Raw genomic sequence first — 27,593 nt, forward strand, 5'->3', positions numbered from 1 at the left:
GCTTATGCTATTAATCAGTAAATGTAATCATTTCAGCAATCCATATGCATTGCTGCAATAATAAATCTTGAGTGAATTGGAAACCTCTAAACGGGCGTACTGCTTTTTTCCGGTAGTATATTTCACGTTATCAGTTAACTTAATAAGATCGGTAGTCTTGGAATGTTGTTTACGAAAATCGGACTGACATTTTTCGTATAAAATAGGCGTATGTCAAAAGCTGTTTGCTCCTCATAACATGACGTACTACCAACACTTATGGAATGTCCGATCCTTCCAGAAGAGGCTGATTAGGCTTATATCGTACAAGTGCTCCACGAACGCTACCTCTTGCCAAGAAAGCACAAGAAGAGAGGAAACGAGTGTCAGATGACGAGGAACGTGCTGCAACAAATGTGCCGCGTATCGCCCCGATCGTTTTCTGGTTCTGGTAAAGCGGCAGCGCGGCGCGGCGTCGGCGTGATCCGGCCATCAGCCGCCCCATCTCGACAGCGCCGAGCCGAGCCGGCCCGGCCGCCGCCCAGGTTTTATCGTTATTGTTATGGGCGGCGCCGGCTCCACGGCTGCGGCCGGTATCGCCCGCATCTGCCCGATCGGCATTTTCGTTTCGCCGGCCGGCCGCGGCCCGCGGCATTCCACGACTCCGGATCACGACCACGACCACGACCTCGTTACTCGAGGCTGCGGTTAGTCGACCGTGTCGCCGCGCCGCTCTCGCGCCGGCGAGCAGCCGCCTCCGACACCGCGGAAATTACGGGCCTGCGTCCCAGGCGCCGGAATAAACTGGACGCTCCCTCCCAGCAAAGACGCTTCGCCGGCGTCTTTACTCGCGAGGCATCCCTCGACTGCCACCTCGCAAGCTCAGTATTTTTTTTTTTAATCTTTATTCAATTCATTACATTACATTATTCATATAACCCACTACCTAACTACATTAGTGGGTCTTAATAATGATTCAGTTAAATGCAGCTTTTTTATTCTACACTACAGGTACTTCTATTAGTTTTACTCTAGTCTTACCGCTATGGGGTTCTAAGCTACTTAATCTAAAGAACTACATGCTACCTGCAGCGTTACAAGTGTACCAGTGCTACTACACTCCTGCAAATGGAAAAAAGAACACATTGACACCGGTGTGTCAGACCCACCATACTTGCTCCGGACACTGCGAGAGGGCTGTACAAGCAATGATCACACGCACGGCACAGCGGACACACCAGGAACCGCGGTATTGGCCGTCGAATGGCGCTAGCTGCGCAGCATTTGTGCACCGCCGCCGTCAGTGTCAGCCAGTTTGCCGTGGCATACGGAGCTCCATCGCAGTCTTTAACTCTGGTAGCATGCCGCGACAGCGTGGACGTGAACCGTATGTGCACTTGACGGACTTTGAGCGAGGGCGTATAGTGGGCATGCGGGAGGCCGGGTGGACGTACCGCCGAATTGCTCAACACGTGGGGCGTGAGGTCTCCACAGTACATCGATGTTGTCGCCAGTGGTCGGCGGAAGGTGCACGTGCCCGTCGACCTGGGACCGGACCGCAGCGACGCACGGATGCACGCCAAGACCGTAGGATCCTACGCAGTGCCGTAGGGGACCGCACCGCCACTTCCCAGCAAATTAGGGACACTGTTGCTCCTGGGGTATCTGCGAGGCCCATTCGCAACCGTCTCCATGAAGCTGGGCTACGGTCCCGCACACCGTTAGGCCGTCTTCCGCTCACGCCCCAACATCGTGCAGCCCGCCTCCAGTGGTGTCGCGACAGGCGTGAATGGAGGGACGAATGGAGACGTGTCGTCTTCAGCGATGAGAGTCGCTTCTGCCTTGGTGCCAATGATGGTCGTATGCGTGTTTGGCGCCGTGCAGGTGAGCGCCACAATCAGGACTGCATACGACCGAGGCACACAGGGCCAACACCCGGCATCATGGTGTGGGGAGCGATCTCCTACACTGGCCGTACACCACTGGTGATCGTCGAGGGGACACTGAATAGTGCACGGTACATCCAAACCGTCATCGAACCCATCGTTCTACCATTCCTAGACCGGCAAGGGAACTTGCTGTTCCAACAGGACAATGCACGTCCGCATGTATCCCGTGCCACCCAACGTGCTCTAGAAGGTGTAAGTCAACTACCCTGGCCAGCAAGATCTCCGGATCTGTCCCCCATTGAGCATGTTTGGGACTGGATGAAGCGTCGTCTCACGCGGTCTGCACGTCCAACACGAACGCTGGTCCAACTGAGGCGCCAGGTGGAAATGGCATGGCAAGCCATTCCACAGGACTACATCCAGCATCTCTACGATCGTCTCCATGGGAGAATAGCAGCCTGCATTGCTGCGAAAGGTGGATATACACTGTACTAGTGCCGACATTGTGCATGCTCTGTTGCCTGTGTCTATGTGCCTGTGGTTCTGCCAGTGTGATCATGTGATGTATCTGACCCCAGGAATGTGTCAATAAAGTTTCCCCTTCCTGGGACAATGAATTCACGGTGTTCTTATTTCAATTTCCAGGAGTGTATGTTGCGTGAGCAACATTATTAATCTGATTTATAACCTACTTTGCAAGTGGTGGTATTGTTAGACACGGGACGACGAAAACTAATGGAATGTGATGACATGCAGCCGAACGCGAAACAGCCTGTCGTGGAATTTATCGTGAAACTGGCTATCCTTTAAGGCATAGCTGCAGATAGTGCGACAATATGTTTTATAGGCACGGAAAAAACGATCATACAGAGGCTGAAGTTGTCCAGTGGTTCCAGGCGGTATGAACTGTAGTGTCGCACACTTTTCAGGAGGAATGGTTTGTACTACAAGCGTCTGATTTTTATACACAGACCAGGAATCAGGCAGAAACCCATCTACGGACTGGGAAAACATCTTGCAGCATTATTAGCGCCAGAAGTGGTCATTGTCAACACCATGTTGTAAACTCGCAGACGTTTTCCAAGATGCTACTCCAGGCGGGTGTAAAATGCATGTGCGCAACGGAAAATATTGAACGCTAAAATGATGTAAATAAATTATAAACAACTGCAACCAGTCACTTTTTCATTAATAATGCTTTATTACATTAACCGGTTTTCGAACCCTTTCAGGTTCATCTTCAGATGATTTCGGGAGAATCCGGGAAGTTACATCATTACTGGTAGTAGCATAATGCTGGGTGCTGGTTCTATGGCAGAAAGTGTGACCATCTACCTGACGTCACTCGGTACCCGGCGAGGCGCACAAGAAAGACAGGCCGCGGCGCGTACGTCACGAGGATAGGCCTGAGCTAGCTCGCTCGCTCAGCTCAGCAGTCGAAATGCATTTCTAATAGTGTTAACCGGTAACTGGGTGTTTACGTACTAAGGAGAACTGCATTTTCTACTAAAATCTGCTTTTTTAGAATCTTACTGATTACTAATGCTACAACAAAATACACAACTTTACAGTAAATGCAATTTAAGATCTATGCTCTGCTTAAATGGTGTAACAGCTCGTTTATAGAACTTAGTCTCTACTGCTTAACAGTCCTCATTTCATACAAGATGTAGTGCCTCATCCAACCAATTGTACCCAATACGGCCGTAACAAATTATTTGTAGGCATGTGGACTTTCGATTGATGAAGGAATAATAAAGAATAAGGCTCCGGACTCCAGTAGGAGATGCAATTCTCATTTGTACGTAAACACGCAATTAGGAGACAACAGGTGCATGAGCGTAGTTGAGGAGCGAGCGAGTCGGGCGCACCTTCGTGGCCTGTCTTCCTCGTGGGCCTCGGTGCCACGGCGAGCCGGAGCTGCTATGAGCTGCCCAACTCACCTTCCGCGCACGCGTCGTTTCGGCCGTAATCGTAGATATATAAGCGAGAAATCGTGCCAGCCCCGGTCCCCCTCCTGTTCATCTTCTCCAGTTCGCTGATGACACCGCCTTCCTAGCCCTTTATCCTACCCTTCAACGGTCCCAACGTACCCTCCAAACCCACCTTGACCAATTCACCGCTTGGTGCAACCAGTGGTTCCTCCGTGTTAATCCCTCCAAGACCCAGGCGATCATCATAGGCCGCACCACCCGCTCCTTCCGCCTCCATGATTTCTACCTCACCATTTATGGCCATCCTATCCACCTCACTCCTACCCTGAAATACCTTGGCCTCCCACTCGACCGCCACCTCACCTGGACTCCCCATCTCCTTACCATCCAAAACAAAGCTCACAACCACCTCCGCCTCCTGAAACTCCTGTCCGGCCGGACGTGGGGTCTGCATCCTTCCACCATCCTTCACACCTACAAATCCATGATCCGCCCCATCCTTTGTTATGCCAGCATCGCTTGGATTTCCGCCCCTTCCCGGTTCTATAAAGCCCTCCAAATCCTCGAACGCCATGCACTCCGCCTCGCCTTCCGCATCCGCCTTCCGTCCCCCACACGCATCCTCTATGACCTCATCCCCTTCCCCCACCTTCTCCTTTTCCTTGAACACATCCGCACACTATATATTGTCCGCCGCCTTGATCCCCCTCACCCCCTCGTGTCTCCCTTCCTCTCCACTCCAAACCAGTTGCCGCGCCTTTACCGTTGTGTCCCTCCCTCTCTCCATCTCCACACCCTCCATCTCCTTTCCCAACACAACTTCCACCGTCTACCCCTCCCGGATGATGAGCTTCGCCCTGACATCTACCCTTGCTACCAACTCTAACCCCCTCTTCCTGCCTCCTCCTCAGGGCTCCCTTTCCCCCCCCCTCCCTCCTTCTGAGCGGATTTCCCCTCCTACTCCCCCTCCATCTCTTGTGCCTTCTTTCAGTGTCTCTGCGCTCCCTCCTGCCCTGTCTTCCCTTTTCCTCTCCCACCCCACGTGTCTCCTGCCTCTTCGTGAACCCACGGTTGCCCCTCCTCTCTTCATCCCGCCGCTTCCCCAGCTGCCCCATGCTCTCCCCTCCTTTTCCATCCTCTCTGACCTTTCCCTCGGCAGGTCCCACCTGGTAGTTTTATTCTTCGTCGTGTGTGCTCCAAGTGGGTCTTAAATGTGTTGTTTCGGAGTGTTTTTAATACTGTGGCCAACTTTTAACCTGTGCATGCGCATCCAGTGTCTTCTCTGTGTTTTAAGTATCGCCAACTGTGTTTTTTAACTTTCTGGTGACTTTTTTAACTGTCCCCTATGAACGTCTACGTGTCAGTGTATTTTTACCTCCATTTTCTCCCCTTACTCTGTTTTATGTTCCCCTTTTTTATCTCCTTATGTATGTATTATTTTATTCTTGTTTTAGTTGTCATGTCACTCGGCTGAAGAGCGGCGGATTGTGCTGCTGACAGCCCTCCCCCGCCCATATGGGGCAGGGGAATGAATTCACAATAAAGAAAAAAAAACCAGCCCTGGCAGTCAGCAGTTTTACTCCTGACGACGATGGCGAAGCTAACCATCGAAATCTCGAGAATTTTATTCGAATTGACTAGGCGTCAAACCCGAGAAGATTTTATTCGGACATTCCGTTGCGAAAGACTCCGAGGACGCAAAATCAAGTTATTTTGACCAGCTATTCGCCAAAAGCATCCTCATACAACAGTCGTAATTCTCTTACGCACATTTTCCCACTCTCGCTTTCTGTGACGTAAATATTCCCTGCTGCCCTTGCGAGATCAAGCACACGAGATGGCAGGGCACCTTCAACTCCTCGCAGCACAATAAATAACTTTCCAGCCAATCCACCAACCCGAGTAACAGTCGGCGTAACTGTATACGAATGCTTTACGGGATTGAGGTTAGCTTAACTTGATATGACTAACGGTTCCTCCAATTTCCAGGGTTCCTTTACATGCATTTCCTCTTCAAATCCCGACTGGTTGGAGTTGAAAACAAATTAATTAGTGAACCGGCAGCGCGCGGTTGCCGCGCGGTCTCGGGCGCCTTGTCACGGTTCGCGAGGCTCCCCCTGTCGGAGGTTCAGTCCTCCCTCGGGAAAGGGTGTGTGTGTGTGTTGTCCTTAGCGTAAGTTAGACCAAGTAGTGTGTAAGCATAGGGACCGATGACCTCAGCAGTTTGATCCCATAGGAACTTACCACAAATTTTAAAAAACTACTGAACGGTGGGGTAAGTTTGTTTATCTCATCTACACATTTTCGGGACGATTCCGCAGTTTCCTGTGCATCGTCAAGTAAACGCTTTGTTTGAAATTTCTTTATTTTACGTTTCCAATACAGTAGCACTGTCTGCAGTTACATAACCATCTACTGCTTCCCTTGAAAGCACTGTAATCTACGTCGTGTGCAATTTGATGTGCATACATAGTAGGTCCCTATCATGCGCTTCCTGTAAATTGTATAGAGCATCCTTAAAACGCATAAACATTAGTTTTTGTACCAAGTGCGCCTTGTCGTCCCTTGAATATCGGTAATTTTTCTTACGCACCACACGGTCATATTGTTTTGTACTGTGCTGCGGATTATCTCCCATGTACAGAATTACAGGGCTATTACAAATGATTGAAGCGATTTCATACATTCACTGTAGCTCCATTCATGGACATATGGTCACGACACACTAAAGATACGTAGAAAAACTCATAAAGTTTTGTTCGGCTGAAGCCGCACTTCAGGTTTCTGCCGTCAGAGCGCTCGAGAGCGCAGTGAGACAAAATGGCGACAGGAGCCGAGAAAGCGTACGTCGTGCTTGAAATGCACTCACATCAGTCAGTCATAACAGTGCAACGACACTTCAGGACGAAGTTCAACAAAGATCCACCAACTGTTAACTCCATTCGGCGATGGTATGCGCAGTTTAAACCTTCTGGATGCCTCTGTAAGCGGAAATCAACGGGTCGGCCTGCAGTGAACGAAGAAACGGTTGAACGCGTGCGGGCAAGTTTCACGCGTAGCCCGCGGAAAACTGGCTCATGCCAGAAATGGAGACCCACAGCGCCGACTTCATCTTTCAACAGGATGGTGCCCCACCGCACTTCCATCATGTTCGGCATTTCTTAAACAGGAGATTGGAAAACCGATGGATCGGTCGTGGTGGAGATCATAATCAGCAATTCATGTCATGGCCTCCACGCTCTCCCGACTTAAACCCCAGGCGATTTCTTTCTGTGGGGTTATGTGAAAGATTCAATGTTTAAACCTCCTCTACCAAGAAACGTGCCAGAACTGCGAGCTCGCATCAACGATGCTTTCCAACTCATTGATGGGGACATGCTGCGCCGAGTGTGGGAGGAACTTGATTATCGGCTTGATGTCTGCCGAATCACTAAAGGGGCACATATCGAACATTTGTGAATGCCTAAAAAAACTTTTTGAGTTTTTGTATGTGTGTGCAAAGCATTGTGAAAATATCTCAAATAATAAAGTTATTGTAGAGCTGTGAAATCGCTTCAGTCATTTGTAATAACCCTGTATCTTTAATACCCGCTCCTTGGAAAACTACTGTCCTTACTAAGTTCGCTGCAGACGGGATTTGTGGCTCCCTGTCCTACAAGGATGATGAACTACACGACTCGACACCTGTTTCGGTATCACTTCCGCTTGTTAAGCACGCATCGTCATCATTGCACTCCTCGTGTACATTGTCTGCACAGTAGAGCGTATACGGCACCACATTCCCAGTCGAGCGCTAATACTTCATCTGCCACTTCTTGCTCACTCTGCGAAATTCTTTGGGTTTCCTTCTGACGAAACGTCAACTTCGGCAACTGTCATTGTAGGTACGAGGGTTGTCCAGAAAGTAAGTTCCGATCGGTTGCTAAATGGAAACCACAATGAAAATCAGAAACATTTTACTTGCAAGTGTTAGCTACAGTTTCCAGATACTTCTCTACATAGTCACCGCTCCAACTTAGATATTTGCCAGAGCGATATACCAAATTACCAACACCATCGCCTGAGCTTTCCAGTAATTCTCTACGCTGGTCTATAGCGCATAGCCTGCGCCCAACTGTTGTCTTCGTATCCATTGTTTCATGTGAACAGAGACGATACTCAGAATGCGGGTCTAGCGGTTCTGGCGCTGCAGTCCGGAACCGCGGAACTGCTACGGTCGCAGGTTCGAATCCTGCCTCGGGCATGGGTGTGTGTGATGTCCTTAGGTTAGTTAGGTTTAAGTAGTTCTAAGTTCTAGGGGACTTATGACCTAAGATGTTGAGTCCCATAGTGCTCAGAGCCATTTGAACCATATTGAACTCAGAATGCGACAATTAGGGCTGTGTTGCGGGTGATCGAACACTTCCCATCGAAAAGGCTGCATGATTGTCTTCACTCCCCCTGCAGAGTTCGGCTGTGACTTGCCATGAAGAAGGAAGTGCTTGGCTGTTGTGTTAAGTGGGCTGCATTCGTTAAGGCGAAGTCTCTCAACAGGCCCTCCTACTTGGCGGGAGACATCGTTGTTCTAGGCACGTTTACTCGCTCACAGTGCGCTCACAACTGAAAAGAGCGTCTCGATGCGATCGACAGTCGTACTAGAGACACTACCCAACACATATGTGCAAAGCTTCATCGGGTTTTCACTGTGGTGTCCATTTTGCGACCGAACTTACTTTCTGGACAACCCTCATATAAGGTGATGCTTGCTTGTTTATCGTTGCCATTGCTGTGCTTTGTATCAACACAACTAGCACTGTTGTGAGTTACTCATCGACTAAACAATTCAGCTACGCTCTGTAGCCTCCTGCTGTGCTCACCATTGGATACTTCCAGTCCCGCCCCCTGTTGCCATTAGCAGCTAATACTGTGGTTGCGTGGCAGACAATATAGACAATATATGGGGCCTCTAATGCCGTAAACGTCATCGGCCTTTTGCGACCACGCCCTCAAGGGGTTCCTCGTCAATAGCGAGCACTGTCGCCTTCATTAAAGAAGCAAGAGCTGTCTGACGCGGCTTGATACAAGTGCTTTTTTCACCAGAATATCAGGTAGGCAATGTCATACCACCCCCAAGGAGGACATGCCTAGCTCAACACTGTAGTGTTCAAAACAATCTTCGGACTGATGACTGTTTCAGTTTACTTATCACACCCACTCCTGCGTTATCGCATTATTCCCACTTGAATGTGTATTTTTAACTCGGTTGTCACCCGACTGTAAACCCTGTTCTTCCTACTGTCGCTCTTCGCTAACTATTCCTATTCCTAAATTAATTCTATTTCCTTTTTTAATTTCTCTGTCCTAGCTACACACTTAAGAGATTTAGCATTCCACGCTCCGATTCATAGAGTGCCCGTTCTATTTCTCCTGATGACAATATCCTCCTGGGTAGCCCACTTCCTGAGATCCGAAAGGGGAACTATTTTATCTCCGAAATATTTAACCCAAGTGGATGCCATCATCATTAATCCACTGAGCTGAATGCCCCCGGGAGAAATAATAGCTGTAGTCTTCCCTTGCTTTCAACCGTTCACAGTACCAAAGCAGGAATGCCACGTTGGCTAATGTTACAAGGGTAGATCAGTCAGTCATCTAGACTGTTGCTGCTGGAACTACTGGAAAGTCTGATGCCTCTGCTCCAGAACTACAAGTTAGTCTGCTCTCTCCACGGCCATCACTCCATTGTGGTTGCACCTGAGATACTTTATATCTATCGTCATCTCGGCAAGGTTCGTGGTTCGTGGGAGGTCTAAATCTATAAATTCCTTTTCTGAATTTGTCTTTCTTCGCCTATCGTCTAACATAAGCCAAAGAGTCAGTTTCGTCTCACGTTTTCCTACATATCTATGCAAACCTAACAATATTCACCCAGGTCAGCTTCTGCCAACCCTTCCATTGTTCGTCTGTAAGCTGTAACTGTGACTGCCAACCCTTCCATTGTTCGTCTGTAAGCTGTAACTGTGACTTACTAAACTGATGGTAATATACCTGTCACCACCTGTCTTCTTTAGTATCGGCATTATTGTATTTCCGGTGAACTCCGAGCCTATTACATTTGTCTCGTATGTCAAGGCCACAAAGTGAAACAGTTTTTTCATTGCTGTTTTATCGAAAACTGACATTTTGAGCCCATGGCTGTGAACAAAATACAGGTTGACTGTTGCAGAGAAGATAACAGAAATTAGCCACTTTTTATAATACTGTTTATTCACATAAATGGCGTCGTTACCGGTTTCGAATCGACAGGTCTATCAACACATGGTTTGTTCGCGTTAAGATACATTTTTGTTGCAGTTTACATTACGTATCACTTTTTGTTCCCTCATATGGTGAAAATTCTATGGGGTGGTGGTGCCCTACAACAAAAATATGATGTGAGAAACTGTCTACTCAACTGTAATTGTGTCTCATAATGATTTCAAACGATGGATACGAACTATTTCTCTGAAAATGTTTTATATATTCCGCACCATTACTGGTTGCTTGTGCTCATGCAGTAGCGAAGACTATACGAAGCACTTTTTTGATATATATGTACGCACATAACGAAAAGCAGCGCTCACAGACGCCAAAACGTTTGGCCACGTGGATGGACGTATGTACACGTCGATATCTACATTTGAAATGTACACATCTATCAACAATCGTGGAATAAAAAGCATTGAAGACCACATCGAAATACTGCATCATGCGAGGAAGGTAGCTTTATGAATTTGGCTGAAGAGATGAAAATACATGTACATAAAAGAAAATCCACAGAAAACCTCCTCAATAAACATATCGAGTTAGCCAAGGCAACCTTCTTCCAACACTTCATTCACCTGCTTTCTACAATAATTTAAAATAAACACTACTCTGTTTGACAATAACGATACGCAGACGCTAACCCAACATGGAATAGTGCATAAAATATAACAGTTTGCTTAGTAATACAGTACCTTCAACTACCTATCAAATTTTAATATAATGTCCACTGTTGTAATATTTATTTATGTGCGTGCATCGCTATCATTTAGTTTGCTGTCACATCAATGTCTATATCGAAATATTACTGAGAGAGAAATTCTTTGGCGTTGTCATGGTTGTGATATCGCCGTCTTTGCATACAATCCCATGTCACATTCGTCCGCCGCTCGTGGTCTCGCGGTAGCGTTCTCGCTTCCCGAGCACGGGGTCCCGGGTTCGATTCCCGGCGGGGTCAGGGATTTTCACCTGCCTCGAGATGACTGGGTGTTTGTGTTGTCCTCATCATTTCATCATCACCCAGGAAAGTGGCGAAATTGGACTGAGCAAAGGCTGGGAAATTGTACGGGCGCTGATAACCACGCAGTTGAGCGCTCCACAAACCAAACATCATCATCATCAATCCCATGTCACAAGAGTTTTTAGTGGTTGTGGGTAGTGCTTTACATTACGTGAGTACATATATATGCAAATAGTGCTTCGTATAGTCTTTGCTACTGCATAAACATAACCAGTCAGCATTGCAACTTAATGGCGCAGAATTTTCGGCGAAAGTAATTAAAATATGTTCACAGAAATAATTTGTTTACATCGCTTGAAATCGTTATAAGATGTAGTTACAGTTAAATAGACAGTTTCTCAGTTATCTTTTGGTTGCAGGGCACCACCACCCCAAGAACCTTTTCGCCGTATGGGAGAATAATAATTGAAAACTAATGCAAAGTACAACAAAAATATATCTTAACGGAAACAAGCCGTTCGATGATGAACCTGTTGGTTCGAAAGCGGAAACTATACTATTTAAATAAATAAATAGCTTTATAAAACTTGGCTGGTTGCTGTTATCTTCTCTGCAAGATTCAACCTGTAGTTTTCTCGTAGTTGTTTTTCCTATGGATCTTCATAATTTCGAAAGAACGACGTCTATTCCAGGTTGCGAATTTCAGTCCTCTGTCAAATACTTCACACAGTAGTGGATTCTTCCTCTTCTCATTCCACAACATTGTCATCAAACTTCTTCCCTTTATAAAGTCCTACTAAATTTTCTTTCCACTCTTCATTTGTAGTACTAGCTTGCTCTCACGGCCTTTGATGCCCATACAGGCCTTTCTCTTATCTCAAACATCAGTTAAAGAAAAGGAACAAGATCACACTGGAGTGGGTTTGTCATCTACTTGAATTTTTAACAGCTGAGCTTATTACTAACTTAATAACACGTGCACGTATCGGGATAAATCACTTGCAATTGATTGTGCACTTTCTCTCTAGCAGAGGGGCCGCACCTTAGCTCCTGCAGCCGGTGATTGAACTGCAGGGCGGCGGTGTGAGATCAGAAATAGCGCGTTGCTCAACTGCAGGCAGTGACGAGCGGTGCGCTGCCCGCGCACGAGATGGACTTCCGTGGCGGCGGCCGACACGCAGCGGTCCAGCACACTTGTAAAAGCGAGGACGAGAGCAACCGGTTCGCGTTTGTGCGACGTTCTTCCTTAATCCTCACTACGGTGGGTCTAGCTCTACGTGCAGTTCAGTAACTGCTAGGTCCACCGGTGCCGTCTTTCTTTCCTTTATTTGTTCGTGTATAAGAATAAAAGATTTACTCTCAGAATGGGACGTCCGTTCTGTAAAGGCCGCAGCAAATCTGCTGGGAGAAGGAAATAACGTAATAGCTTGAGAGCGAATTATAATTGTTAACGAAATTGTCTCTGGTACGAAAGTAGGGAATTTGTGATACAGACGGTAACAAGACGTATGACAAGCAAGCGACTTGGAGGTACAGCCACCATGTGACCGATTGGCGTATCTAATATACACTCCTGGAAATGGAAAAAAGAACACATTGACACCGGTGTGTCAGACCCACCATACTTGCTCCGGACACTGCGAGAGGGCTGTACAAGCAATGATCACACGCACGGCACAGCGGACACCCCAGGAACCGCGGTGTTGGCCCTCAATTGGCGCTAGCTGCGCAGCATTTGTGCACCGCCGCCGTCAGTGTCAGCCAGTTTGCCGTGGCATACGGAGCTCCATCGCAGTCTTTAACACTGGTAGCATGCCGCGACAGCGTGGACGTGAACCGTATGTGCAGTTGACGGACTTTCAGCGAGGGCGTATAGTGGGCATGCGGGAGGCCGGGTGGGCGTACCGCCGAATTGCTCAACACGTGGGGCGTGAGGTCTCCACAGTACATCGATGTTGTCGCCAGTGGTCGGCGGAAGGTGCACGTGCCCGTCGACCTGGGACCGGACCGCAGCGACGCACAGATGCACGCCAAGACCGTAGGATCCTACGCAGTGCCGTAGGGGACCGCACCGCCACTTCCCAGCAAATTAGGGACACTGTTGCTCCTGGGGTATCGGCGAGCACCATTCGCAACCGTCTCCATGAAGCTGGGCTACGGTCCCGCACACCGTTAGGCCGTCTTCCGCTCACGCCCCAATATCGTGCAGCCCGCCTCCAGTGGTGACGCGACAGGCGTGAATGGAGGGACGAATGGAGACGTGTCGTCTTCAGCGATGAGAGTCGCTTCTGCCTTGGTGCCAATGATGGTCGTATGCGTGTTTGGCGCCGTGCAGGTGAGCGCCACAATCAGGACTGCATACGACCGAGGCACACAGGGCCAACACCCGGCATCATGGTGTGGGGAGCGATCTCCTACACTGGCCGTACACCACTGGTGATCGTCGAGGGGACACTGAATAGTGCACGGTACATCCAAACCGTCATCGAACCCATCGTTCTACCATTCCTAGACCGGCAAGGGAACTTGCTGTTCCAACAGGACAATGCACGTCCGCATGTATCCCGTGCCACCCAACGTGCTCTAGAAGGTGTAAGTCAACTACCCTGGCCAGCAAGATCTCCGGATCTGTCCCCCATTGAGCATGTTTGGGACTGGATGAAGCGTCGTCTCACGCGGTCTGCACGTCCAGCACGAACGCTGGTCCAACTGAGGCGCCAGGTGGAAATGGCATGGCAAGCCGTTCCACAGGACTACATCCAGCATCTCTACGATCGTCTCCATGGGAGAATAGCAGCCTGCATTGCTGCGAAAGGTGGATATACACTGTACTAGTGCCGACATTGTGCATGCTCTGTTGCCTGCGTCTATGTGCCTGTGGCTCTGTCAGTGTGATCATGTGATGTATCTGACCCCAGGAATGTGTCAATAAAGTTTCCCCTTCCTGGGACAATGAATTCACGGTGTTCTTATTTCAATTTCCAGGAGTGTACATCTATGTTCTGCAAACCACTGCGAAGTCCACGGCAGAGAAAACTTCTCATTGTACCACACGTTACAGCCTCTTCCCGACAGAATTATGTACGAATCGCGAGAAGATCGACTGCTCGAATATCTGCTCGTGCCGTGATTCCTGTAATCGGAACGGACGCTACGGTAGCAGAGCATATTTCTAGATTCCTCGAGTAATAACTACCTTGAAACTTTGTACGTAGGGAAACTTCGTACGTAGGCTTTCGTGGGCTAGTTGGCGCCATTCTTCGAGCGTCTGTCAGTTCAAGCTTTTCAGCGTTTCCGTGACGGTCACACATGGGTCAAACAAACCAGCAACCACTTGTGCTGCCCTTCTGTGAATACTTTCAATATCCCCTGACTGTCCTATTTGGTGTGGGTCCCACATAATTTGGTAGGAGCTGTAGGCAGTGGTAAGGTGCCAGACTAACATTAATTGAGACATGTTTTTAAAATAGATTTATTAACAAAAAATTCCTATTCAACATTTACAAAAACACATGTTACCCATCCCCCCTTTTTTTAGGATAACCATTACAATATCCTTGATTAAATATTAACTATCATCCAATATTGATGGCAAATGATGGCAAATTTAAGCTCATGACAGTTGCAATGACACCAGTTAAAAGTCTCAGTTCAAATTAGGTAACTACATGAATTTAAATTTCAAAATAATCTACAGATGAAATCAATTTAGCAAAACAACTTAACAAATACACGATACCAGTTACAGATGAACCCCTACTCACAAGTTTTGTGCACACGAATTTCACTCGAGGCACAACTTAAGAGTTACTCAAGTACTGTACGCAAGCACCACAATTCCAAAAGAAGCTTAGGCGCAGAGCGCCTTCAGATGAAAACCAAATAAGAAGACCCGAACTGGTGATTACTTACTCGAAAGATTGAACTGCACCATTAGCGTTCATCCACGGCTACCTCGGCGGGTTTACAGTCCCATAAGCTTGCAGTCATGTTACATTTCACACATCAGTCCTGCGTGCACTTCTTGGCGATACATTATACCCACCATTACACTGGCATGATAAAACGTGACTCAGTGAAAATCCTTACAGCTTTAAAAGAAAAAATAAGCCGATCACTAGGTATTGAGTAGTAGAGCCACTCAGCTTCGCATGGAGTGAACAAGTACTCTTCAATAAATGCAATCAGGGTGCAGCGACAGAGTAGTGAAAGCTGTAAGGACCTTCCAGCTTTGCTCTGACCGACAATATCTTCCGAATAACGAATAAAGTATCCAAAAGTATAGACACCGCTCACTGTGAACACTTCTACGAACACCAGTACAGTGCTACCACCAAACGGCACTCAACCCCAACGAGACATTCCACGTCGAGACAAGTCCTCCGACGCCATCACGGGTCTGTTGCAGGCACCGCCCCGGCCCACCACCTTCTTCGTGCCGCTGCGGACCCCAAACTTCGCTGAGCCGCACGCTCCGCCCAGCGGTCCACGGTCACACGACAAGTGACTCTCTGGCAAGCAAAATCTGTACCATCACAGACTCCACCAGAGACGCACAAAGTCGGGAAAATACGAAGTGCATTCAAGTTCTAAGGCCTCCGATTTTTTTTCTCCGGACTGGAAAGAGATAGAAACATGCGCATTGTTTTAAAATTAGGTCGCGTTCATTGTCAATACGTCCCAGAGATGGCAGCACTGTACGGCAGATGGAATTTTACCGCCAGCGGCGAGAATGAGAACTCTTTTAAATACTTAAAATGGCGACGTTTTCCTTACTTGAACAGCGTGCAATCACTCGTTTTCTGAATTTGCGTGGTGTGAAACCAATTGAAATTCATCGACAGTTGAAGGAGACATGTGGTGATGGAGTTATGGATGTGTCGAAAGTGCGTTCGTGGATGCGACAGTTTAATGAAGGCAGAACATCGTGTGACAACAAACCGAAACAACCTCGGGCTCGCACAAGCCGGTCTGGCGACATGATCGAGAAAGTGGAGAGAATTGTTTTGGGGGATCGCCGAATGACTGTTGAACAGATCGCCTCCAGAGTTGGCATTTCTGTGGGTTCTGTGCACACAATCCTGCATGACGACCTGAAAATGCGAAAAGTTTCATCCAGGTGGGTGCCACAAATGCTGACGGACGACCACACGGCTGCCCGTGTGGCATGTTGCCAAGCAATGTTGACGCGCAACGACAGCATGAATCGGACTTTCTTTTCGTCGGTTGTGACAATGGATGAGACGTGGATGCCATTTTTCAATCCAGAAACAAAGCGCCAGTCAGCTCAATGGAAGCACACAGATTCACCGCCACCAAAAAAATTTCGGGTAACCGCCAGTGCTGAAAAATGGTGTCCATGTTCTGGGACAGCGAGGGCGTAATCCTTACCCATTGCGTTCCAAAGGGCACTACGGCCACAGGTGCATCCTACGAAAATGTTTTGAAGAACAAATTCCTTCCCGCAGTGCAACAAAAACGTCCGGGAAGGGCTGCGAGTGTGCTGTTTCACCAAGACAACGCACCCGCACATCGAGCTAACGTTACGCAACAGTTTCTTCGTGATAACAACTTTGAAGTGATTCCTCATGCTTCCTACTCACCTGACCTGGCTCCTAGTGACTTTTGGCTTTTTCCAACAATGAAAGACACTCTCCGTGGCCGCACATTCACCAGCCGTGCTGCTATTGCCTCAGCGATTTTCCAGTGGTCCAAACAGACTCCTAAAGAAGACTTCACCGCTGCCATGGAATCATGGCGTGAGCGTTGTGAAAAATGTGTACGTCTACAGGGCGATTACGTCGAGAAGTAACGCCAGTTTCATCGATTTCGGGTGAGTAGTTAATTAGAAAAAAAATCGGAGGCCTTAGAACTAGAATGCACCTCGTACAGAACAACTTTTGGGGCACGTCACACACCAGAGCAATATTCTAGAATGGGTTTCAATTGTGTTTTGTAAGCACTCTCCTTTGTAGACTCATTGCTTTCCCAGTAAGCAGCCAGTGAAACTAAGTCTACTGGCTGTTTTACCTATAACTAAGCCTACGTGATCTTTCCATTTCATATCCCTACAAACTCTTTGTTCGAAGTACAGTATTTATATGAGCTGAATGATTCCGAATGTGAGTCATTAGTACTGCATCTCGTGGAGGCCACAACGTAATCTTTGGGCCGGTTACGAATCTCATGAAGATCTATATGAATATTTCTGTAGCTTTGTTCAGACAGTACATTATTAGAGATAACCGCATAATCTGCAATAACTCTGACGTTACTATTAATATTTGTAATGCTGTTATATTAATTTATTCTGAAAGCGGTGCTGATAGACAAAAAAAAGCGGGTTAAAAGCTGTGAGCTGTCTGCAAAAGTTAACCTTGCATTACTGAGCAACTGTTTCACCAGGTATCCAGTCTAGCTTACCAAATTCCCAACCAGACTAACTTTAATTATAATCTTTTAATAGTCATACGACAACCGGTGATATACATATATAAAAAAGGGAATTTAAATAAAAAGAAATAAATCAGTTTATATTTGGAAATTTATTTTAATATAGATCATTGAAATTTCAGCATATTAAACTTGATTCATAACTAAACTGGTGCCTTATTTAGGATTGTGAAAATGTGAGTTTGTAATCTTACAGAACACATCAAATATGGAGCCAAGATTGGGAGACTGCATACAACACTGCATTCATAAAATAATACACGAAGAACGTTGAAACATATGCAAGAGGAAATTAACCACAACCAACCGATTCAATTTTCACCCAAAGAAGTTACGTTCGTAGCGCAATCCTGTCTGGCACGTAATTACCACACACTGGTATACTAAATTCATACTAACTCCCTGTGAAATCTTCCCGAAAAGAATAGCTGAGGGCTACTTTGATGTTTACACCACACGCTTCACGTGGTCAACTTGGTTTACACAAAGAGTGTAACTCCACAATAATTTTGATAATTAAAATAAATTAGATCGAAAAGCAGTTTACAAAAGAAAAACCTCGAACTGGTTACTATCGTCTTACTATTATCCTGATGGAGCAAACAATTGTATAAGCACGTGGTACTGGTCTCACAAAGTACACCCCACGTGGGTTGAACATAAAGAAAAGTTGCTATATTGAAAAATATTGTCAAGACGAGACGTTATAATCTCACGCACATTCGCATTTAAGATTGATGATCTTAGTTAGAGTTACTGATCAACACGTGGGTCCACTTTACAAAGCAACTACCAGAAGATATTCTGAACTTCACACTCGAAATACACTGCGCTGCAATTTAAGATAACATTAGATATTTTAGATCCAAACCTGAAATACAGGTGATTAAATTTTCAGTTAGGCTGAACTTAAGAAATCCATTGTCCTACGGACTTAGCAGAGACGCGCTTAGCCGGAGATCTTACCACTTCAGACGCTCGCCACGGACAGACTGACCTGGGATCCTACCGAGCATGCTTCCCAAATACAAACGGAAGTGACCAGAGAGGCAGCTCCCTATACCAACATGACAAGGGACGGACAGGACCATACTAAGAATAGAAATCTCTCTGCTTTTAGAAAGCGTAGCTACCTGTTCCGACGTTGGTCCTACTGTTCTCTAGCAGACAGGCGTGTCTGCTACCATCCAGCATGCAACTAGAAATACATTTGCTCATTTATCCTCTCACACAGAAGGGAAGGGGGATGACAGTATCTTATCATATACAGTATATAAAAGAAAGCGGCTGTAGGTTCCGTATGAGACTGTGTGACATGAATTACATATAAACTGTGTTTTAAAGTGTAGTAGTGTGACAGATCGTTCTTGTTTATGTGTAAAAGTAACACGTTCCACTGCTCAGTCTGCTCCCAGATAGAAACACCACGTTAAATTTAGAAGAGGAATTTATGCCATAAATGACAACATATTTAAGAAATTAACATGAAAGGAATCCAACAGAGACCTTTCATATTATCTGCTAGACCGTCAATATGCAACATGAATAGCTGGGGTACTGACACAATCCCTGGAGCACGCCTGAGTTACTTCTACGTCTGTCAATGACTCTCCATTCAAGATAACGTGCTGCTTCCTCCCTAACAAGAAAACCGCAAACCTTGGGACGTACACCATGGCCGCGTGGTGGCCTTGACCAGACGCAGCTTATTTTCACCGACTGCCAGCCACTCCTCTTCCCATTGACGCATAACACGAAAACGCAAAAGGGAGGTAACAGCATGGAGGGAGACGGCACATTCGACAACGTGAGGGAGGCAACATGCATCTTTGGCAGCCACATCCGCCAGTTCGTTTCCCCTAATACCCACGTGCCCCGGCACCCAGCAGAAAGAAACCTCCTTCCCCTGCCGTTGCAGGTGGAGTAGGGCATCATGGATGTTCTGGACGACCGTATCCGCTGGGTACAAGTGTTGCATGGTCTGAAGGGCACTCAGGGAGTCAGAACAGATGAGAAACTTACGACTGGGAACACATCTCATCTGCTCCAATGCTCGCAAGATCGCAAACAATTCGGCATCACGAATAGTAGAGGGAAGAATGATTGTCGGTAAGCCTCTGTATTGGCTATAATTTCTAGAATTTTCTCCTCGTGGTCAACACGCGAGACGTATGTGGGGGGAAGTAATATGTTGTCCGACTCCTCCTGAAAAGTGCTGTCCCGAAATTTCAATAGCAAATCTCTCCGTGATGCACAACGCCTCTTTTGTAACGTCTGCCAGTGGAGTTTGATTAGCATCTCCGTAACGCTCTCTCACCAGCTAAACGATCCCGTGACGAAACGCGCCGCTCTTCGTTGGATCTTCTCTATCTCCTCTATCAGTCCTACCTGATAGGAATCCCAGATAGACGAACAATACCCAAGAATCGGGCGAGCAAGCGACCTATAAGCCACTTCTTTCGTGGATGAGTCACATTTACTTAAGGGGCTCCGGAACGCCCTATACTTGCAATGTTAAAATAACGCTTATAAATTACATCTTTCCTCACAAAGTATTTGAGGTAGGAAGTTGAACTTTTTACGGATTATTTATTGGAATATGGGCTACAACTTAACACAGAGATTTTACAAAATTTTAGTTCAGTTATTAAAGATGATTTTTTTTCAATTGTAATGAAAATTCACAACATTTTTTTGCAATTTTTTATTTATATATTCAAAAATATACAGTTTTTCGGAAAAAGGCTGTGTTAAATTATGCAGAAGGTACTGAAAGTTTGAAACAAATATGTTTGGAAGATCCTTAGAAAACATGTAATTAGTATGAGAAAATAAAAGTTTTGGGAATCGAGCGACAAAGATTGGATTAACTTTTTAGTGCATTCCAGGTCCATAGGATGGATTATCTTCATCCTCTGCAATCTCCTCCTCCAGCTTCCTCTTGTTCCTCCTCCTGTTTACTCTTGGTTGTATTTCTAGACTCTTTACAGCACTGTCTGCAGCCCGAAGGCGTTCCCTGTCTAAAGCAAGCATCGCTCGCACCATGTTAGAACCTATCTTCATTCCCATATTTCTAAATACCTTGCACCTTACAATGTTGCCATCATTGAAAGTCGCAACAGCATCATACACACCAAAGTGAAGGGTTTCTATTCCAACAAATACAGTCTTGGGGATTCTCGACCATATAACACTATTTACACTTTCATTGGGGTTTTGAGTTTTTCCGTGAATACACTTTTTCAACAGTTCAGGTGCTGCTAAGTCTCTGAAAATAGGTTAGCCACAACACATACTTTATCTCACATCACTAAAATGTACCTGATGAACACGGACGTTAATAATAACAGCATTTGACAGCAGTTTAACAGCGCCACAGTGGGTCACGCCCATGTAGAACACATTTCAAAGAAAATTTAAAAATAGTTGTAGTCTTCGGAATTGAATAAATTATATATCTATTAAAAGGTAATAGTCTGCAGATTCAGAAAACGCAAAAAAGTAAAAATTGAACTTTTCATGATTTTGAGCCTTTCCGGAGCCCCTTAAGTCTTCCGATGAGCCTGACTCTGCTGCCTGCTTTTCCCACTATCTGTTTTATACGATCATTCCACTTAATGTGAGTAATGAAAGAGTATTGGAAAGGGTTGGGGAGAGAAGATGTCTGCTGAAGATTGTAAGAGAAAGAAAAAGGGACTGGTTGGGACATTCATTGAGAAGGGAGTACTTGCTAGCAGTTGCTTCGGAAGGATTGATATGTGGTAGAAGACTGAGAGGAAGAATGAGATACAAGATGATAGACGACATAAAGGGAAGAGGAAATTATGCAGATCTGAAGAGGATGGCAGAAGACCGAACAACCTGGAGAACTACCATGTGAAAACCTGCCTTCTGGAAGAACACTGATGATGATTCCACTTAAGGTCGCTCTGGATATTTACGCCTAGATATTTTATGGCAGACGCTTTCTCCAGCTGTTTGTCCTCAATAGTGTAACTGTACAATAGTGGATTTCTTTTCCTACGTATGCGCAATATGTTACATTTATTTATATTCAGGGTCAACTGCCAGAGCCTGCACCAATGATCTCTTCTCTGCAGGTCGTTCTGAAAATTCTTACTATTTTCCGGCGCTGCTGCTTTGATATAGACAACTGTATCATTTGCGAATAGCCTTAAAGTGCATCCGACGCTTTCTACTAGATCATTTATATATACTGTAGACAGTAACGGTCCTATCACACTTCCCTGTGGTACTCCGGATATCACCTTCACATATGTCGATTTTGTTCCGCTGCTGCTGCTGCTGCAAATGGATATCAGCCCTCACTCATAGGCATGATGTCTAAGAAAACCACAGAAATTTCACATTATAAAAAAACAAGCAAATTTTGTAGATAATTACATTACTCGCCTTTTGTAACTGATATTTTCTTTCATTTTCACCCAAACAATGTCACCTAATTGCATTAAGTATCTACAGTGGCCTGCAGAGAAATAAAAGAGATAATTGTTTGCTTGGCTAAAAATATTTTGTTCATATCTAGTATTTCACGGCAACAATGTTTCAGCACAGTCAATATCAACTCTGTCTCCCTCCATCCACCCCCCATCCCTACTACACGACCACCACCACCACCACCACCCATTGACTGCCCCTCTTCATTCCTTACACAAAAATACATTATCCATATTTAATGTCGAACAACAAAGACACTGTTTTTATTCTACTGAGTTTTGTGTATTTCAAACTAGTTTTCGGCTTATTCTGCCATCTTCACGAAACAACCGACTAGTGTCTGCATGGGACACTAGTTCTTATATAGCCAAACGTTATAAGCAGAGATACAAGCCACTTGCATAGAGTGTTGTGGATCAAACTTGTCTCTTAACGTTGAAGTTACAATTTACACAATGAACAATGTTAAGCACAATAAATGATTAAACTACACAGAATTACAGGTTAAAATGGTTATGATGCTAAATTTTGTGAGGCCTTGTCGTTGGCTCAGAAACTGTTAAAGAGAGCACTCTTCATTTATGTTGTGTAATAAACATGTTTTACATTGTAAATTACATTTTTACACAATGGGAATATTAAACACACTACATGATTCAAATACACAATATTGAAGTATTCGAGGTTATACAGTTCAAATATGTCGGGAAAGCAAGATAAGGAATAGGAAATTCTTTTAGGTTCTAATTTTATGTAGCAATATGTATCATCTGGTAGTTTTTGGCTATATCGCTGGTTGATTGCATCATGTGATGCTTAAATGTGGAGGATATGCCCTGCTATAAATGATCATTTGGAAGCAGCTGGGAATTTTGAGCAAAATATCTGTTTACCTCAAGTGCTTCTGACGGGCTTAGATTTCTTCATTTGTTGGCTGTGTGTAGTATTTCTTTGTGAACTGGGTATCTGTGTCCTTCCCTCAACTCATGTATGCCAAAGGTCGAGTCTGACTTATGTAGTCTCTAGCTGTTTTCATGTTGAATCAGTCTAGTTGTTTTAGCCGTGACTGTCTGACCAATATACTGTTTATTGCAGTCATTGCAAGTGATTTTGTAAACACAACTGCTAGTTAATTTCTTTAGTTCATGCTGTTGAATAGGATATAAATGTAGTGCCTCTTACATAAGATGGAGCTTTTTAATTGCAGGGTTTGAGGGTTTTGGCTAAATTTTCGGATAGCTTTCCTAAATATGGGATAGTACATCAATTGGTATTAGATATGATTGTTGCTGATGACGGGGCATACACATAGGGCAACATTTCCGTGTTTTTTTTTGTGTAAAATATTTCAGTTAATTCAGGAGTACATCCATAGTTTGATACAACACATTTAATGGTGTGTAATTCTTTCTGAAAATTCTGTTTTGACATTGGTAGGATAAGACAATGTATCATGGAACGGAAGGCAGAATCTTTGTGTCATATTGGATGCTGTGGACATAAGGGTATTACCGTGTTTGTTGTAGTGACTATTCTGTAAATTTTGAAACTATGTGTGTTTATAGTGATTTCTATGTTCAGGTCTAAGAAGTTAATGGATTTTTCACCAATCTCCTTAGTGAACTGTATGTTTCTATGATGTGAGTTTAGATGTTCTAGGAATGTGTTTAATTGTCTTTTGTTTCAAGTCTACATACACATTAAATTATCTACGCATCTCTACCAATATTTGATATTATCACTGAGATGTTAATTATGTAGGAACTTTTTTTCGAAACGGTCCTTGAAGATTTCTGGTAAAAGAGGACTGATTGGAGACCCCACTACCAAGCCATCCAGCTGTTTGGGTAGAGTACCTGTAAACTGAAAATAATTGTGATGTGGTGGCCATTTTTATGTCTTCTACTTGTGCAGGGTTGACACCTGCTCTGTATTGTAGTTCTGTCAAAATATCAAGGCATTTTTTGATTGCTATGTTTGTTAATAAGGTACTAATATCGAAAGTACTAGTTTTCCACGATGTGGAATAGGGAAGTCTTCAATTTTGTTAACGAGGTCCATTGACTTTACAAATTTTATTGTTTTAACCATTCAATCTTTAATATTTTGTGTCAGCCGGTGTGGCCGAGCGGTTCTAGGCGCTTCAGTCTGGAACCGCGCGACCGCTACGGTCGCAGGTTCGAATCCCGCCTCGGGCATGGATGTGTGTGATATCCTTAGGTTAGTTAGGTTTAAGTAGTTCTAAGTTCTAAGAGACTGATGACCTCAGAAGTTAAGTCCCATAGCGCTCAGAGCCATTTGAACCATTTTTTTAATGAAATTTTCACTCTGCAGCGGAGTGTGCGCTGATATGAAACTTCCTGCCAGATTAAAGGTCCCGAGTTCGAGTCTCTGTCGGGCACACAGTTTTAATCTGCCAGGAAGTTTCATATCAGCGCACACTCCGCTGTAGAGTGAAAATTTCATTCTGAAAACATCCCCCAGGCTGTGGCTAAGCCATGTCTCCGCAATATCCTTTCTTTCAGGAGTGCTAGTTCTACAAGGTTCGCAGGAGAGCTTTTGTAAAGTTTGGAAGGTAGGAGACGAGATACTGGCAGAAGTAAAGCTGTGAGTACCGGACGTGAGTCGTGCTTCGGTAGCTCAGTTGGTAGAGCACTTGCCCGCGAAAGGCAAAGGTCCCGAGTTCGAGTCATGTCGGGCACACAGTTTTAATCTGCCAGGAAGTTTCATTTTTTTAATATTTTATAGTTCAAATATTTATTGTACTTAACATTGTCCGTTGTGTAAATGGTAATTTCAAAGTAAAAAACCATATTTATGCACAACATTCTATGCAAGTAGATTGTGTCTTTGCTTATAATGTTTGGTTACCTAAGAACTAGTGCTCCTTTCAGACACTAGTCAGTCATTTCCTAATAAGCCGAAAACTAGTTTTAAATAAACAAAAAGCAGTAGAATAAAAACAGTGAACAGTCTTAAATATGGAACTTTTCTACTAAGAATTAACGGAAGAAACCATAGAAAATTTTAAAAAATATATTCCCCGTTCCTCATTCACACCTTTTACATCACTTTCTGAAAGCTAAGTACCATCAGCTTCTCTCTTACACCCTCACTCTAAGCCCTCTTCGCTGCTGCTTCTTCCATTTTTAACACTTGCTCACTGTGCAACGTGTCTGCAGGCTGCCCTGTCCCCAAAGTACCAAGGTTGCTCAAAAATTTGCAGTTCCACATATTCTCTCTTTTGCTAGTTGGCCGATTAAAAACAAAATTAGAGATCCACCTTCTCCCAAGTTCAGGTGATCCACCTTATTCATGATATTTTATGTTTCTACAGTTCTATCGCAGCAGTCTCGAAAGAAAACTACATCATTTAACAGAATATTTTTGCAACGTATTTCTACCATCTGTTCTGCTTCATGCCCCATATTACTATTGAGACAACATCCATTTGATCTGGTGGTATTCTTGGTCTCTGGATTACTGTTAGTCATATTCCTGAGCGCAGTCTTCATTTGGAGGATTTACGACTTTACCAAATTATGTGTTTATACGTCTGTGGACGGCCATGGTGACCGAGCGGTTCTAGGCGCTTCAGTCTGGAACCGCGCGACCGCTACGGTCGCAGGTTCGAATCCTGCCTCGGGCATGGATGTGTGTGATATCCTTAGTTTAGTTAGGTTTAAGTAGTTCTAAGTTCTAGGGGACTGATGACCTCAGATGGTAAGTCCCATAGTGCTCAGAGCCATTTTAACCATTTTTATACGACTGTCTTAGCATTTGTTTCCAAGCTTAGATTCACAAATTCATTGGCGTCCTCTGCTTCAGAAGGTCTCTTTGCTCTCCATATTCTGATATGTCTTCTAAAACCTCTATCTTGTTATCTTCGTCGAGAATAATTTCCGGCGTTATCATTTCTCCTTACAGTCTCCAGGGAATTACTGCTTTGACACCATACCCTTTGCTGGCGATTCCTTGCATTCTGAAAACGTCTGCGTTTATATAAATAATCTAAAAATTGCTCCGTTGCATTACTGGATGCAAGCTCTCAGGCAGACAGACGCCTTCTCATAGTGGCAACCTCCGCCAGCAGTCCAAAAGGCTTATCTAGGTACACAAGCAGCCTTAACTGATTTTTACAGAAATCCTCCGTGTTACTTCTTCCCTCTCCACTATCTGGTCTGTCTGAAATTCTGTATGGATTCTTACTCGCTTGGCCTCAGAACAAAACTCGCTGGAAGTACTTTTATTTATTTACACTCCTGGAAATGGAAAAAAGAACACATTGACACCGGTGCGTCAGACCCACCATACTTGCTCCGGACACTGCGAGAGGGCTGTACAAGCAATGATCACACGCACGGCACAGCGGACACACCAGGAACCGCGGTGTTGGCCGTCGAATGGCGCTAGCTGCGCAGCATTTGTGCACCGCCGCCGTCAGTGTCAGCCAGTTTGCCGTGGCATACGGAGCTCCATCGCAGTCTTTAACACTGGTAGCATGCCGCGACAGCGTGGACGTGAACCGTATGTGCAGTTGACGGACTTTGAGCGAGGGCGTATAGTGGGCATGCGGGAGGCCGGGTGGACGTACCGCCGAATTGCTCAACACGTGGGGCGTGAGGTCTCCACAGTACATCGATGTTGTCGCCAGTGGTCGGCAGAAGGTGCACGTGCCCGTCGACATGGGACCGGACCGCAGCGACGCACAGATGCACGCCAAGACCGTAGGATCCTACGCAGTGCCGTAGGGGACCGCACCGCCACTTCCCAGCAAATTAGGGACACTGTTGCTCCTGGGGTATCGGCGAGAACCATTCGCAACCGTCTCCATGAAGCTGGGCTACGGTCCCGCACACCGTTAGGCAGTCTTCCGCTCACGCCCCAACATCGTGCAGCCCGCCTCCAGTGGTGTCGCGACAGGCGTGAATGGAGGGACGAATGGAGACGTGTCGTCTTCAGCGATGAGAGTCGCTTCTGCCTTGGTGCCAATGATGGTCGTATGCGTGTTTGGCGCCGTGCAGGTGAGCGCCACAATCAGGACTGCATACGACCGAGGCACACAGGGCCAACACCCGGCATCATGGTGTGGGGAGCGATCTCCTACACTGGCCGTACACCACTGGTGATCGTCGTCGAACCCATCGTTCTACCATTCCTAGACCGGCAAGGGAACTTGCTGTTCCAACAGGACAATGCACGTCCGCATGTATCCCGTGCCACCCAACGTGCTCTAGAAGGTGTAAGTCAACTACTCTGGCCAGCAAGATCTCCGGATCTGTCCCCCATTGAGCATGTTTGGGACTGGATGAAGCGTCGTCTCACGTGGTCTGCACGTCCAGCACGAACGCTGGTCCAACTGAGGCGCCAGGTGGAAATGGCATGGCAAGCCGTTCCACAGGACTACATCCAACATCTCTACGATCGTCTCCATGGTAGAATAGCAGCCTGCATTGCTGCGAAAGGTGGATATACACTGTACTAGTGCCGACATTGTACATGCTCTGTTGCCTGTGTCTATGTGCCTGTGGTTCTGTCAGTGTGATCATGTGATGTATCTGACCCCAGGAATGTGTCAATAAAGTTTCCCCTTCCTGGTACAATGAATTCACGGTGTTCTTATTTCAATTTCCAGGA

General features: G+C 45.7%; 1 protein-coding gene across 1 annotated transcript in view; it reads left to right on the forward strand.

Moving 5' to 3' along the window:
* Positions 1–369: 369 nt before the first annotated feature.
* Positions 370–27,593, forward strand: part of LOC126088478 (uncharacterized) — a 441,574-nt gene continuing 414,350 nt past the window's right edge. Inside the window, exon 1 of the mRNA XM_049906619.1 lies at positions 370–864. Coding sequence (XP_049762576.1) covers positions 370–864 — 495 coding nt within the window. The remainder of the gene's footprint in view (positions 865–27,593) is intronic.

The sequence above is a fragment of the Schistocerca cancellata genome, chromosome 6 (genome assembly GCF_023864275.1).
Source record: "Schistocerca cancellata isolate TAMUIC-IGC-003103 chromosome 6, iqSchCanc2.1, whole genome shotgun sequence".
Lineage (NCBI taxonomy): Eukaryota > Metazoa > Arthropoda > Insecta > Orthoptera > Acrididae > Schistocerca > Schistocerca cancellata.